The sequence below is a fragment of the Rhipicephalus sanguineus genome, unplaced genomic scaffold (assembly GCF_013339695.2).
Source record: "Rhipicephalus sanguineus isolate Rsan-2018 unplaced genomic scaffold, BIME_Rsan_1.4 Seq5768, whole genome shotgun sequence".
Classification (NCBI taxonomy): domain Eukaryota; kingdom Metazoa; phylum Arthropoda; class Arachnida; order Ixodida; family Ixodidae; genus Rhipicephalus; species Rhipicephalus sanguineus.
The window spans coordinates 1-16707 of record NW_023615546.1 but is presented as its reverse complement, the minus strand read 5'-3'; the positions used below and the strand labels follow the sequence as shown (position 1 = coordinate 16707).

The 16707-nt window shown below is 49.8% G+C and overlaps 1 protein-coding gene across 1 annotated transcript; it reads left to right on the top strand.

Moving 5' to 3' along the window:
• Positions 1-1066: 1066 nt before the first annotated feature.
• Positions 1067-13303, top strand: LOC119377837 (cytochrome P450 1A1; the record flags this gene model as incomplete). The annotated part of the gene is given in 6 exon segments (XM_037647136.1): positions 1067-1289; positions 9915-10104; positions 10389-10565; positions 11333-11426; positions 11875-12030; positions 13095-13303. Coding segments are annotated over 5 exon segments (796 nt in total), but the record flags the coding sequence as incomplete, so codon positions are not given.
• Between the last annotated feature and the right edge of the window lie 3404 nt (positions 13304-16707).

The window sequence follows — 16707 nt, the reverse complement described above, 5'->3', positions numbered from 1 at the left end:
TGGTTCACACAAGGAGTGAAGATCTGCGGTAATATTACTTCAAGTGATAATAAATTTTGTGCTGTTACGAAAGCCACATAACTGCAAGGAAGGAAAACAGAAGAGAAAGGAAAGGCAGGGCTGTTAACCAGTTTAGAACGACTCGTGTGCTATCCAACTTACCATCATTTGTCCTTACCTAAGAAAAGGAACATGATTGTGTTGGTGTAACGAGGTACAGTTATTGCTAGTAGGGAATTCACTATTAAAACATTTTTGTTACATCGATACGTGATTAGGGTATACACAATCACAGATTGTTTATCAGCGGATTATGCAATATCCCTTTCACTACCGCGAATCAGCAAAACAGTTTTTCGAGTGAAAATTAATCTACTCTTCGTGAACAGGATAGCGACAGTGAGCAGCGCTCACAGAAGCTTGCCAAGGGAATGCGTATTTTGCTACTCCAATACAAGACAAGTATATGACGTCTGAATGAGAAAGCCAAAATTCAAGTCCGCTTAAATTTTTGCGAGTGCGAAGCTATTCTAAGCGATGTCAGCGATGTTCAGAGGATCTGCTTAGACCCTCAGAACGCTCTCTTCGGGGAGCTATCGCCATGCACGTACTGTCACTATCACTGTTTTCGACACGGACGCGCCCCACAGCAAACAAATGCATCGGTTTGTTATTGCGGGAGTGAGTCCAAAGGCTTCAAGCGCCACGACGTCTCCCGAGTTGTTGCTGCTTTTGGAAGAGGCTATGATAAAGATGCTCATCATTTTTATCCTTTACTCTATAGCGTTATCTGGTCGCGTTAGTTGCTCACTTCGCCCATGTGTCTCCGCACTGTTTGCTTCAGTCCCAAGCTGACAATTGGCGCAGCGTCTGGGCCTTAACACTCAAGAGAATCTCGTAGATATCAGCCACTGCGAAAAACACAAGTTGTCGCCCTTTTTCCCCCTCGCCCTTCCGGTCAGTGCCGTACGTTGTGGTGAGAATTGGGTCGCGAGCGGAGAGAGCACGGAACGCCAGCGAGGGGACTGAATAGGGGGAGAGAAAGGGAAACGGGGCGAAGGAAAATGGGGGGCGAGTCGCAGCTGTCAGGGCGTGTGGACTCAAGGACGCGCTTACGCCGAGCGGCGTGTTGCATGTTTTGACTCAATTCGACGTGCGTTTCAGGACTTTCTCGAGGCCTTACATTCGTTCAATCGACACTGGAGACTTGCCGTAACTTCATCCCTATGCAACCACTGCAAGGTGGATCCTGCACGTGATATCTTTTTCTTCGAAGAAGACTCGCGTAGGTGAGTACTCCCAAATGGTGTGTGTAACAGAATAGATGGCTCATCGCCGCGGAAATGTACGGATTTCGTTCACGGGAGATCCCTTTTCGAGTTTGGTGAAGTCGCGCGTCGGTGTCGATTTTGTCTTACAGCGGTTTCAGTTGGACAGACCTGCTTAAACTTGAAATATTGTTTACGCAGTTGTTTCTTTCACTTTTTCGGTCACTTAGCTTTGAAATGCATGGTGCGACAGGGAAAGAAAAGATAGAGGTAGACTGTAAGAAAAACTTCGGCAGATCGCACGTACCGTGGGAATCGATGTTATGCGAAGCATGCGCAGGAAGGTGACTGTGTCGCAATTTTTCACATTGGGCGAAACGTTACGGAATGACGCTACACAAATGTGCAAATGGTATACGCACACACATATTTTGAAGAGTCGCACATGTGTTATATAACCAGTTGTTTAAAAATTCCTTAACGATGCCAACAGCAACATAGGTGTTACCGACACCAGACGCAGTGAGCTGATATGTAGTGCTTATATTCTTCAATACTGGATAGCGGGAATTCGAATAGGACAATGAAGCAACACGGATGCACAGGACAGGCGCTATTCGCAACTAAGCTTTATTCAGAAAAGCTTCCTTACATATTGTTATGATGAAAGATGTTTATTTGAAGATGGGCTCATGGGCAAAAGGGGCTGAATGGCTGCCGCCTGGCACCGATACACTCGCAAAACAAGCACTCTTTGTCCTCCTCTTCTTTTCGTCCTGCCTGTCGCGTTAGCGTAGCACTCCTCCCTCCACAGACGAAGCCCGCCGGGCGAGTAACGGCTACGTGAACGCGGAGTCGCGCGGACGACAGCGCTTTAGGCGCGCGACGTGAACAAGTTGCGTCTGCCGAGAACGGTAGCCGTGGTTTAGGAGACGAGCTATCGAGTACGTGAGGTCACTGAGGCGATCGACGATGACGAAGGGGCCGGTGTAACGGGCCAGAAACTTTTGACACAGGCCACGCTTGCGAAGCGGCGTCCAGAGCCAAACTATGTCGCATTTGTCGTAAGATACGTCCTTGTGCCGTGAATCGTAGGTTATCTTGGAACGGTCCTGGGATGCCAGCGTACGAAGCTAAGCTACACGCCGTGCCTCCTCTGCGCGGCAGAGAGTCTGGGCAATGGAAAGGTCCACATGAGTATGAAATGGCAGAATGGTGTCAAGGAAGAGTCGAGGTGGTCGAACGTAAAGAAGATAGAAGGGGCTGTAGGCAGTGGCTTCATGCCTCGCCGTGTTGTAGGCGTACGTAATAAAGGGGAGGATGTCATCCCAATTCTTATGCCTTGAATTGACGTACATAGAAATCATATTGGTGAGCGTTCTGTTCGTGCGCTCGACGAGACCATTTGTCTGCGGGTGATAAGGGGTCGCGTGGCGAAATCGACAATCACAGAGACGCAAGAGTTCTTCGACGACGTCGGCAACGAAGTGGCGTCCACGATCACTCACAATAATGCGAGGTGGTCCATGGCGAAGTATGACTGTAGACAGGAGGAAACTCGAAATATCGATTGCCGTGGCTGTTGGTATTGCTGCGGTCTCCGCATAACGCGTCAGGTGGTCAACACAAACGATGACCCAACGGTTGTTGTTTGATGAGCGCGGGAAAGGGCCGACAAGATCCACTCCGACCATTTCGAAAGGTGTTGAGGGTGGTGTCAAAGGGTGAAGGAGTCCGACCGGGGCAGTGTTCGGGGGCTTGAATTGTTGGCATTTGTCACAACTGGCCACATACTTTTCTATAGTCCTTCTCATTCTAGGCCAGTAGAATCTACCTTGAACGCGGTGATACGTTTTGGCGAAACCCATGTGTCCAGCGGTCCCGTCATCGTGCATAGCACGGAGCACGTCTCGTCGCAACTTTGTGGGGACCACTAATAGTAAGCGTGCACCATCAGCCGCGTAATTCTTTTTATAGAGCAGGCCATCTTGCATAACAAAGCCATTGTTGTTTGTCGGCTGAGCAGCTGAGTCGAAAAGGGCATCCAAGTGCCGGTCGTCACGCTGTTCTTTCCTGAAGGTGGCGAGGTCGGGAAAACGTGTATCGTCAATGGCGGCTAGGAATTCATCAAAATTGTCGGCGTCACAAGCAGTTGTGGGTAGCGGGAGCCGCGAAAGACAGTCGGCGTCGGCATGCTGGCGGCCACTCTTGTAACGGACCGTAAAGTCAAATTCCTGCAAGCGTAGCGCCCACCGAGCAAGGCGACTAGACGGGTCACGGAGACCAACTAACCAACATAGCGAATGATGATCGGTAACAATCGTGAAGTGATGGCCGTAGAGATACGGGCGGAACTTCTGGACAGCAAAAACTACAGCGAGACACTCTTGCTCCGTTACGGTGTAATTCTGTTCGGCCTTGCTCAACGAACGGCTGGCGTACGCAATGGCATGCTCGGCGTCACCAAAACGCTGGATGAGGACGGCACCGAGGCCAATTCCACTTGCGTCGGTGTGCACTTCCGTTGTGGCAGAAGGGTCAAAATGGTGGAGTATGGGTCCGGAAGAGAGCATGAACTTTAGCTGCCGAAACGAAGAGTCGCAATCCGTTGTCCAGGTGAAAGGCGTGTCCTTGCGTAGCAATGAGGTCAGAGGGTACGCAGTTTCGGCAAAATTGGGCACAAAACGTCGAAAGTACGAGCAAAGACCTAAGAAACTTCTTAACTCACGTTGCGACTGCGGTTGCTTAAAATTGCTCACTGCGGCAACCTTCTGTGGGTCTGGCCGTACGCCGTGCTTGTCCACTAGATGTCCGAGTACTAGCGCCTCTCGTTGGCCAAACTGGCATTTCTTTGAGTTCAGGGTAAGGGCAGCCTGTTCGAGGCACGTCAAAACAACGTCAAGTCGCTGGTTGTGTTCTGCAAAAGTGCGACCGAAAATTACGACGTCATCTAGATAGCATAAACAAATCTCCCATTTTAGGCCACGCAGAACCGTGTCCATGAACCTTTCGAACGTCGCGGGCGCGTTGCACAAACCAAACGGCATAACGTTGAATTCAAACAAGCCGTCTGGTGTCACAAAAGCTGTTTTCTCTTTGTCAGTGGAATGCATCGGTATTTGCCAATAGCCCGATCGGAGGTCCACAGATGAAAAGTAGGACGCCGAGTGGAGACAGTCAATGACGTCGTCGATACGGGGAAGCGGATACACATCCTTTTTCGTCACGGAATTGAGGCGCCGGTAGTCGACGCAAAACCTCCAGGATCCGTCTTTCTTTCTCACAAGTATGACCGGTGCAGCCCAAGGGCTAGAAGAATCTTGAATGACGCCCTTGGCCAGCATGTCATCCACCTGGTCAGCGATAACCTTACGCTCCGACGCGGACAGGCGGTAAGGCTTCTGCCTTATTGGATGCGCTAACCCGGTGTCGATCCTGTGACGAGCCCGTGTGTTGGGAATGCGCACTTCCTTAGCTTCCTGGCTGAAATCAAACAGCGATGCATGCTTCCTGAGGACACTGACCAGCACTTGACGCTTCTCGGAGGTCAGTGACTTGTTAACCATGTTCAGGAAAAGGGATGAGTCTTGAGGAACACCAGGGCTAATATCAGTTGCTCGGGCTTCTTCGTGCGATGTGTCATTATGTAAGCTGCTATATCGATGCTGGTATCCACTTCAAACGATGCAAGCCTCATACCCTTGGGTAGCACAACAGACTCGTCAGATACATTTGACACCCAAAGTGTGGTTGTTCCGCGGGCCAAAGAGATGACGCATCGAGGTATGAACGCACTTTTCTTCGTTATGATCGAAGACACCGGTTCGGCAATAGCAGCAAGTGCATCAATGTCACCACTATCAGCAGCTACTCGAACTCTGGATACGGAATGTGCCGGGAGGACGACATCTTCAAGGACGGCGAGGGTGCGCGAACAGGTAGAAGGTCGGTCGGCAAGAGGGGGCAGGAAAAGCTCGCCGGTCCCACAGTCAAGCGTGGCACCTCACTGCTGTAAGAAGTCGAGGCCAAGAATGACATCATGTGTAGACTGAGCAAGAACTGCAAATTCGGCTTGATATAACTTGTCGGAGAAATAAACGTTCACTGTGCACACACCAAGGGGTCGGAGCAATTGTCCACTTACAGCACGAAATGTGTTAGCGTTGTCCCAGTGAAACATTACTTTACGACCGAGTTTGGTTTTGAAATCCAGACTGATGACAGATACACTCGCCCCCGTGTCTACTAAGGCTGACGTAGCAACATTGTCCACTAAAACACTAATCTTGTTGTGATGCATGGTGACTGGCGGAGGCATAGGGGAATGTGGCTGAAGATGACCGGCGACCTCACCTCCATCGGTCGCGCTGCCTAGTTTCCCGGCGGTGGGGACGTGAGACGTCGTAGAGGAGACGGAGACCTGTGTTGCCGTCCAGGCGGTGGCGTCAAGCTCCGCACGGAAGCTGGCGAGTCGCTGCAGTAATTCAGCCGATAGGGCGTCCTGCTATCAGGGCCGAGAGGCCAGTTGGCTCTGTCACCAGGGTGATTGTTGCGCCGATAGAAAGTGCGTGGTCGCTCAGTTGATGGGGCTGACATGCGGCGTCGCTGAAGACAAAATCGGGCGACGTGGCCGCGGACGCCACATTGGAAGCAAATGGGGCGCTCACGAGACATGCTGAAATTGCCAGCGGGAGGATACATGGCGCGGCCGTCCCACGTTTGAGAAACTGCAGATGGGCCGCGTACGAAGCCGTCGTGGCCCTCGTAACCGAGATGGGCGTTCACTGCAGAGCTTGGTACCATTGGACGCGGTGCGAAGTTGTATGCATCAACGGAAGCAGCGTTGATGGACGTCACACTCGGATCGCACGAAGGAAGAGGCTCCCGAGGCCGAGGAGACGGAACAGACGCCGCTTCACGTCGGTCGAGCTCTTCCCGCACCACTTGGCGGATAATTGACGCGAGGTCATACAGGGCTGGAGCGACGTCAACGCTGGCGACAGTCGTTACGTTGGCCAAGCGGCCGAACTTCGGTGTGATGCGCCGAGCTCTCAAGGCTTCAAATGTGCGGCAGTGAAGGATGACGTCACTCACGGACTCTAGATTCTCCTTCGCGATGAGGTACTGATAGACGTCCTCTGCAATTCCTTTCAGAAGGTGACCCACTTTGTCCTCTTCGGTCATCCGAGGGTCCAGGACCTTGCACAACTTGAGCACTTCCTCAATGTACGTTGTGCAGGTTTCCCCAGGAACCTGAGCGCGTTGCATCAGCGTTTGCTCGGCACGCTTCTTTTTGGCCGCTGGATCTCCGAAGCACTTCCTAATCTCGTCGACGAACTTCGGCCACGTTGTCAAGCTCTCCTCGTGGTTTTCATACCACACAGACGCGGTTCCCTTAAGGAAGAGGCCGACATTGGTAAGCTGACCGGTGGAATTCCAACCATTGAACCGACTTGCCCGTTGGTAGAAGCTCAGCCAAGCGTCCACATCCTCACCGGCTTTTCCTGCGAAGGTTCGTGGCTCGATGTAGGGTTGACATGGGTGACCTGAGGCGGCCGGTGTCGGGAGACCGGAAGCGAGTGCCAGATGCTCGTTGTCCGTTTCGGAATCCATCTCTGGCGGCAGACCAGCAATTCGTCTACTTCGGCGAATCACGACGTACTGCGTCTCTTCAGTCGGTGCGTCGTCGTTCGTAGAGAGCGCCGTTATCGTACCCCGCACCTCTAATTAAACTGTTATGATGAAAGATGTTTATTTGAAGATGGGCTGATGGGCAAAAGGGGCTGAATGGCTGCCGCCTGGCACCGATACACTCGCAAAACAAGCGCTCTTTGTCCTCCTCTTCTTTTCGTCCTGCCTGTCGCGTTAGCGTAGCAATATATACACAGCCGAGTAGCACGCGCAAGCGCACTGCACGCACGTTACAGTCACAGTTGCAGTAATAAGAGTTGCGTTACAGTTGTTATGCTTACACTTATCCGTTATGACGGAGAACGCACGCACGTTTCATGAACCCGTGTGCATATGTAGAAGGGGTTCTTGGCAGTTCTTGAACAAGGTCATCATAACCGTGATCAGTGAGCACCAGCAGCTATGCAGGACTTGTTATTGGATCTGTTCGTGATCGCGGCTACGAACGGTCTAAGTGTAGTGAAGTGCGAGGTGCAGTAGAGCTGGTGGAAAGCGCGGTTGGCTTTTACGAAGAAATGATCTATGGTGCCTCCTGTGGCACCAACGTCTTGTGATTCCCTGTCCACATCCAAGCCGTCTTTCATGCCTTCTAAGAACCAGGCGTTGTTGGGTTTTGATAAATGAATGCTGAAATCACCGGCAATCATGAGGGACATGGTCCTATCGGCAGAGTTATTGTAGGAAACAATGACCCCGGTTTTTGCGTAATACACGTAGGCGACGTTGCGGACCGCGTGCACAAGTGGATGGTAGCCCAGCGTCTTCCAGGGGTGCTATGTCTTCAGCTCCCTAACTTTTCTTGCGTCGGCCGCTGTGGTGTAGTGGTTACGGTGCTCGGCCGCTGACCAGAAGGTCGCGGGTTCTATCCAAGCCGCGGTGGTCGCATTTTCGATGGAGGCGAAGTGCTAGAGGCCCGTGAACTGTGCGATTTCAGTGCACGTTAAAGAACACCACATGGTCCAAATTTCTGGAGCCCTACGGCGTCTCTCATAATCATATCGTGGTTTTGGGACGTGAAACCCCTACAATTACTATTATTATCACTTTCCTCATGTGTCAATGTCTATGTTCGCGGCCACTGCGTTGATTGAGACTCTGTTGTCCCCTGAGGCGCATACCCGCATAACATGAACTCTGGTATGCGGGTATGTGCCACAGGTGACTGAGGGAAAGGGTTCCATGACGTACGCGAACTGTATTTTGAGTTATTCATGTCATCACCAGTGAATCGGGTTCGTCATACACTCATCCTACGCTATGCAAGTTTTGGTATATTACAACCTGTGGAGACGACCGGGAGAGCGCCCAGACGTAGGCGGCTAGATAGATCGATGGATCGATAGATAGATACGTAGATAGAAACGCACAATGTGCTGAGGTTCGCTAAGAAATGCTTGACATTTAAAAGCGCTGTCAAGGTGAATGACTGCTTCTGAACAGGTATGTGAACTGTCTAGGCACATGCCAGTAATGACAGCGACCAATGTTTGTTCCTATTGCATGCATATATGGGGCATGTGAGTTAAACCCTGCGTTCAGGGACAGCAAAAAAAAAAAAGAGGCGTTAATGAGGCTTTGATATCGTCGTTTTAGTTTAGCTCAGTTAACAATAAACCCAAGCTTCTGTCTTGGGCAACTCTTGAAGCGCTGCTGGAGCTTTTCAAAACGAACAGTCAAACATGCCATTGGTTTAAGAACAGGCAATACAATTTCTCAGACACTTTTATAAATAGAGGAGGAATCCGGATTCGCTGCTATTCATTAGTTCCGTTGTCACAATATAACATCACGTACCAATTAGGTGCCTGTAAATTTGTTCATTGTATTTCTTCGAGATTGCGCCACAATTGCGCGCGACTAGTGTTAGATTCTCACGTCTGTCATGAAGCAACGATTTCTGTTATTAGCGTCTTTTTGAACGGTTGAGGATGCGGCACGAGTTGACTGCTCAGTAGACGCAGTGTTCGGGTCTGCCATAAGAGGGGTCCGCACTCGAATAATGGCCTAATGTCGCAATTACAAAGAAGTCATTGCGCACATGCGCGGTGACGCTTCGCCAACAGCCAAGGTTACTCTAGTCGACTTGCACCCTACCATCGCAACGTCTTTATGCAAATAATGTATTATTTCATGCAGCTGGGATACTGTAGTAGATAGTGAGCTTGCGATCACGCCGCATCAAGATCTGTGCGTATAGTATTTATTCCCCGTTATTCGAACCATACCCTACAGCACGAAATACTTTCCTAAGATGATTCTTCTTCTTTCTTAAGTCGCAAATGAAGCGCAATAGGTTTAGAAGGCTGCGCGAAACAGGCTTGTTAGTAACTCAGCAACATACCGTCGCCACCATCGCGATGTCGTTCAGACAATGAATTCGCTCACCGATGCGTCTCAGCAACTTATCCAGGGTTGCGCCGAATGGCTAGATGCTCATGCTCATGGCAACCTGGACATTCTGCTCATGCTCATTAATTTGTGGACATCCCCCTGGATCTGCGCAAGACGATGAGTATATGAAGGCTGTAACTAGGAGAGGTTAAATTTGAATGTTACTAACGTTACCGTATAGTAACCCTTGCTCGCCCCAAATTGAAGTGGAAGTTTTACCTGTGAAGGTATCCAACTGTAATGAAATGGAAAATTCGCTTTCTCTGGCACACTCCAATTTAACAAGCTTCATAAGTCCTAACGTCCTCAGTTTTATGCAACATTCAGGTCGTCTACCGAGTTTACGTGAACCTGGGCACACTGAGAGGCAGAGCCTAGAAAGCGCTTTCGAATCGTCCGACAGTTTCCCTAGAAGAATTTGCCACAGTGTTGAGACAAGGAAATGGAAGCCGAAGAGGTTGCCTCTATGGCGTCCATTAAGCTCGCAACAGCTAGGGCCATGTAATGATTCCATGTGTTTCGCGAAATGGGGCACCTGATTCTTCTTATTTTCTGTGTCCTCAGACTCATTGGGTGCTCGACCGGCGAAGAGCCATGAGTGCTCTTCTCGAGATGTTAGCCCTTGTCTGGGACTGGCGATGGATCACCACTGCGCTGGTCTTCATCGTGTCCTACTTTGTCGGCCGTTTCTACCACCGGGTGTCCGAGTACCCCAGGGGGCCGTTCCCTTTGCCGCTGCTGGGAAACCTTCTGAGTAAGTGATTTACACTGCTGTTCCTAAGCGGTTACGATCGGGACACACATTGGGAGTAATCCGCTGACAATCTATACAACTTTTTCTAACCTCGCGAGGGTCTTCCTTCGTAATGACCTCTGGTTATTTCTTGATGTTTATTGTTTTCTTCCTTTTAAGTGACTGGGATTTTGTATCATGGAAATTGCAAACCACTTTTCGTGCTATATTCCGGGTGACCGCTTCTTCGAGTCCTGTCTATGTTATCAGATAAATGAAACACAAAGACATGACGACCCTCGCAGGTGTTCGCAAGGTCAACTTCCCGACCAAGGCAGCCGAATGGGCCAAGGTCTACGGAGACGTATTCACACTGTGGATGTCGCACAGACCCATGGTTATGCTCAACAGCTACGATGTGATTCGAGAGGCGTTCCTCGACCGCAGGCACGAGTTCGCCGGGCGCTTTCCAACTAAGATGGGTGAGTCTTCACTTGAGTGAGCCGGCGTGAAGCCTTTTTCCAGAAATTCCCCACTAGACTCATCGGTGTCCTTTATAGCCGTCTCATCACTCTCTCTGTTCTTCTATCAGCACATCATTATATCCCAACCAAACAAGAGATATACCTGTTTGTATACAGCCATGGTGAACGAGACGGGTACTTGTATTTCGGAAACAATGTGCTGCTTATTCTGTGAAAACAGAGAGGGATTCGAGCGGGTGCGCGGAGTGGTGAGAGTCGAGCAGGATGCGATGTGGCGAAAGTCCTAGGGAGGAACAAGAAATGGAGAAGAGAGCTCCAAGTTGGCCGAACTTAGTGTGAAAGTAAAGACGCACGAGGAAGCGAGAAAAGGGGGTTCGCGCACTAAGGGTACGTCTCGCACCGTGGGTCGGATCATGTGTCCCCGCGCCTAGTGAGTTGTCCTCCCTCAGGTACCTCACGAGGTACCTCAGGGAGGTACCAATGAGGGACTCTCCGCTGAGTTCATGAACGCGGGGGTATTGCGACGTCGTCGCGTCTCTCCTGTCCATATTTAGGAAGTCCATCCTTAGGATGTTCTCTTATGGTAGTCGTTCTCACGTAATAGTTCCCCAATTCATCGACGATGCACTGCGACCACTTCTGGCTCCAGCTAATACAAGACCAGGAATGTTTTGTCCTAACTGATTCTACAAGCGACCAGTGCATAAACGTTGCTTCGCCCCAACGTTATTTTGTTTCGTTGTAACTATACTTACCCATTCCAGGTGCCCTTCAAACCCAGGGACATCACGACATCATGTTCGAGGATTACAACCCGCGTTGGAAGGCGCTTCGAAAGGTGGCTCTTCTTGCTGTCAGGTTTGTAATCCTCGGCACACAGCTGGTGCTTTTGTGTCCATTTTGAACTATTCTGGAGCAATACGGGGCACTTACCGAGAGTGAGCAGCATGACCGCAATATCGTCGCGAACATGTTACATGACGGGACCTTCTCAATGTCAAAAAAAATGTATCTCTTCTTTCAGCATTACTAATGAAATGTCCAGAAGAAAACTTTCCCGTTACACACGCAGTTTCTCGTAGGACATCACGCAGCAGCGATGAAATTCTATTATGCAATCCGGATCGCGACACAGAGAATGTCAGCGAAACGTGTGCTTCTCATTCGTTGCTAAGTGCTTTGCGAACGAGCTAAGCTACGTCTATGAGACACGCATCCTCAAGCAGATTGAATGGTGCCTTTACCTTGAACGCAAGGCATACAGGATTTTTCCTTGGTTCTTATTTTTGATGAAATTTGATTGCAGGAAGTATGCAGTCAGCGAGTCCCTCGAAAAGCTGTCCACAGACGTGGTCGACAATTACGTGGACTCCTTGAAAGAAGGCCCGCAGGTTGTGGAATCAAGGGAGCCTTTTCTGAAGATCCTCTTCACCCTCATAGGGGTTTCCGTCTACGGCGCCACGTACGGAACATTCTCTGTCATTGTTTTTGTCTCTTTACCGTTAAGATTTTATGCTCCTAAAGTGGGATTTGGTGCAGAAATTAACAATATCTATTATGCCTTTGCCTAAGACGACTGGAAGAGGAAAACTATCATCTTTTTGTTCTCACTTTTTCCATTTTGCGCAGCTAACGTGTTTTTGCACTGTCTTTCCAGAGATCGGTCGTGTAAGTCTTTTTAATGATGCCGCATACTGCACAAGACTGCCGCTCTGCGCTGTGACGTTATGTGTGTGCGTGTGTGTTCCCCTCTCTTTCTCTCTTTCTTTACTCTCCTTTCGATCTCCTCCATCCCTTCACCCTGTACAGGGTAGCATACCGGTTATGCCAAACTGGTTAACATCCCTGTCTTTCCTCTCTCCTGTTTTCCTTCCTTCTCCAGAGATCGGAGGCGTGCAAGCTTTCTGCAAGCTCGCGTAGTTTTGTAGTGCCTCCGGGATCGGCCCACTTTTGTCCATGTAACAATGCCATGTGATGACGCCGTCATATCACGTCACGCCATGATGACGTCGCAAATTTTAGCGACCTGTGACCTCATGAGGACGTCGTTGGGTGACGTCATAACATGGCGATAATTTTAATCACCCGTGTTGAAGCAACAGACGGTCCTTTTCGCGTTTGATTAGGCGCCTAAGGCTTCGGCCTTTAAGAGCGAGAGAAAGGTTGGATTACGGTAATATCGGTCGTTGCAAGCAGAACCCGTGCTAAAGCGTCGCCATTGTTGCGTTGTAGAAAGGGACTGTACATGTGATGTTTCCAGTTAGGCTTAAGTGCCTGACAAAAAAAAATTGCGTAGACGCATTCATTCATGATAGCAAAATTTGAGGTCCCCCTGAGTGGTAAGAGAGCAATGTCTCAAGACAGTTTGACCGTCTACATCTGTGGTGCTGTAGGTATCGATTAACCTTAAGTGCGCTAACCTTAACGTGCATCCAGAACTAACGGAAGGCGTTCAATAAGCAAGTTACGATGGCCATCTAGCATTGCGTGCCTGTAATTCGCGACGACGCTGTCTCGTCTGCGCAGGGTGGAAGAAGCAAGAAACGAAGTTAAGCGTATGGAAGAGATCGATCGCAGGTTCTTTGAGATTGCCCCCGATGGCCTGCCGAGCGACATCGCACCCTGGTTGGGAGTCTTGTATCGCCGCAGGGAGAAAGCGATCGAACGTCTCTTTCACGACTCCTTCGAGATATTTAACAAGTTGTTCAGCGCAGCCGAAGAAACTTATGCACCAGGTACGTGGCGCAGCGCATCCGTTAACTGCAGTGCCAATCACGAGAAGATTGCTGTTCACAATCCCTAACTGACTCAGAAGAAAGCTAGGAAATATTTAAGCACAACCAACCCACGTGGTTGTCCACGTGTTTGCGAGCCCAAGAACCAGATCATACAAATGAGCTTGAATGAACGCAATGTTGCTCTTTTAAGAGCCTATAACTGGTAACATATTACATTAGCCCAAACTAGACAGCTGTTGCCATAATTTTGTCAACATTAGATAAATATAGCGATCCTTCAACCATATCTGGCCAACATTGGTGATCAGTTACCTAATATCAGCCAATACTAGCCGGTATTAGCCATAATTTAACCGACACTAGCCAATAATAGCAAGTGCTAGCAAGTGCCGGTAGCGTGCGAGTTAATTAGGTAGGCCAGAACACCACTACTCACAAATCACGGTGTGTGTTTGTGGGTTGGAAGAAAGGGAGGGTTCACAGGATATGTGCTGTAGCAAGGCCAGAAACGCAAATGAAGCTAGTAAATGAAAATCTGTGTCCTTAACAGCCTACTGCGTTTGCAACTTGCACAGCTGCTCGAGATGGGCCGGCTGCTATGCAAGCCACAGCAGAGAAACTACAAAAATAGATGTGTTTCTTACATAACCCGCCTCCCTCTTCTGTGGCAACAAGAAGTTGCTTCTGCAGAAGTGCACGTGACATGTTTTAAGGGAGGTCACAAAATCAATGAACTTGACGAGTACTCTGGAACGCATTTCTTTTCTTTTTATTGGCACTGCTATGCCCTATGGACGACGCAAGGAACCGTGCGCCCGGTGCGTTAGGCCAGATGGTCGACCTCAGTGGCGTAGCCAGGGGGGGAGGGGCAAGAGCAACGATGTGGCCAAACAAGAGCCCGAAATTCCGTCATATCCCGCCCCGCCACCGCCAAGGGATCGTTTGTCCTGTCGGGGAAAAGGTCCCCGTCTCCTCCGAGGAGTCGCGGGGGGGTCGCGCCCACTCACTAATCCGTGACGACGTGGTCACGTGATCCGCAATCCTCCTGTGTCCACCGCCAATTTCTCCCTCGTATGAATACCCATTACGGTGCAAGTGAGCACACACCGTCTGCGCGCTTTGCACTGCAACTGCTTGCTGGGTTTCAGAATGTTGAAGCCTTGAATGGACATCATCCAGGGCTCGAATCAACATCGCTTAAGGCAGGCGACTCTAAAAAACGCGCCACGTCCCCAATGTTAAAGAAGTAACTCAGCGGACGGATGCAATATTGCTGAAACCGGTGTGTCGACCGAACGAGGATCAACGTCCCGTCGAAAAACCGCCTAAGTTTAAATACGGGTTTTATTTCCTGGACATGTTAAGCTTTAACCTGTATGAAAGCTCTCTGGAAAGAAATGCGTCCTTATAAAGAGACTTACCGATGCAGAGCAGACATATAGCCGGCAGGTGCAAACACGCCGCGTCATTTGCCAGTCGGAAGCGAGTCATCCAAAGGCGTATATGTAAGCCGAATGCAACGCAAGAATGCCCGAAAAGCTCAGATATAGCCACGCTGAAAAAAAAGGAAAGACGAAGCTTACTTTTATTATTAGACGTAGCTTTGTGCATTCAGCAGTAAAAGTAAGCGGCGCACATTCAGTGGAATTGAAAGATCCGCTGTAGTGTTTAAGCCACCATAACAGTGGCTGTAAAAAAAGACGCGAGCCAGCTGTTTCAACCTTCTTGGAAAGAAAATGAAAATTAAAGAAATGCTTCAGCAACCAGGCTATGTGCTCCTCTTGAATTGTCTTAATATTGCCCACGAAATGCCTGCAGCAGATTCTAGTGTTTTTTTTTTCTTGGGGCACTAGACCGTTCTATCAAGGTTGCGCCCCCAAAATAAGAAAGACAATAGAAGAATATTCCCGCGGTTGTTAATCGGCGAGACAATTAACCCGCCGCGTTTTAGAGGCCATGCTGTGATTAAGAATTGCATCGAAAGTATGTCTGATCTGGCATAATGCTCCAAGTCCTGATCGTCTGACCCTGCAATACCACTCTCAGTCGAACACAAATAAAAAAAATGGCGAAAGCTTGCACTCGGCCGCGCAAAGCTTGAGATACGATGAAGCTGGCCGATCTGATGACGTTTCGTGGCTCCGACACGCGCAGCATTCCACTCACGGTGATCGGCAGTATCTTCTCGTCGTCTCTTGTTCTCGCTTTCCCTGGCCGCGTATTCGGGATCTGCTCGATGTTGCCGTTGCCGTTCTCGTACAGCGACAAGCCACGCTTCACGATGCACTGCTGCTTCTTCGGGAGTGCGTACTTTCTTTGCGCGTCCCGTGGTTGTATCTGATCGAGCGGCGGTGTTTCTTTGCGCGTTCCATGACAGTAGGGAGCTTTCGAATAGCGCACCCAAAGCTCTGTGTTGGCTTTCCGCGCAACTGCGCATGCGTCGCACGCTAACCGCTTGCGGGCTCCCGTTTAGCGACGGAAATAGAGGGCCGCAAACACTAACGCTAACTTAGCGTACGCTATTCGAAAACTGCCTAGTATCTGATCGAGAGCCGAAAGCGCGACGGAACTCGGTTGCGCGAGGTGTCTCCGTCGCTGGGCGTTGGCTTAGTGATAGCAGCTCCGTGGTTATCGCTACACTCTTAGAAGAAAGGGCGTCGGGGAACTCCCTTTGTGAGAGTTTTGGCTTGTCCCGCTGGGCACTCCCTTTTCCGGGGTGAAACAATTCCCTCTAGACAGGGAGTGATTCAACGCCTCCTCATGGAGTACAGTACTCCGTCTGCGATAGAGTGAAAGCACTGCTCCGAGGGAGTAAAGCTATCACGTTGAAACAGCTTTGAAATAAAATTAATCGAGCACAGAAAATGGCACATTCATACGCGCACACATTCACGCAACCAAAACACGTAGAGCCATCGCAACCGAAACGCATATGTATACATTAGAGGATTTTAGTCTGTCCGGCACCGGAATACCGGGTGTGAACTGCGCATACGCACGCCCGGTAAACATGGCCGCGCCGCTGAAAGCGATTGCCGTCCACCTCGAATCTATCAAGTGGTCGTCGCGCGCTCTGTCGCTCGTTATCTCCGAACTGATGCTTTTAATTTGCTTTAGGTTCACGTCCTGAAGCTTCGACACCAAGGTATTCGTGTCGATTCGGCACCGTTTTCGAGAGCCATACTCAAATAATCAACGATGTAGGCTTAGCGAGCGACAATCCCGGAATCTCGAAGGTCATACATTATGTATCGGTTAGTTGTTTTTATCCTCCATAGCTGGCGCAACTTGACGTGGCGGCAGCTACGGCACACAAAGCGGCTGCGAAAAAGAGAAATTTTGGCACTCGAACAGCGTTTCACGGAATAATTTCTGTAATGCTTATCTCTAGGGGTAATTAG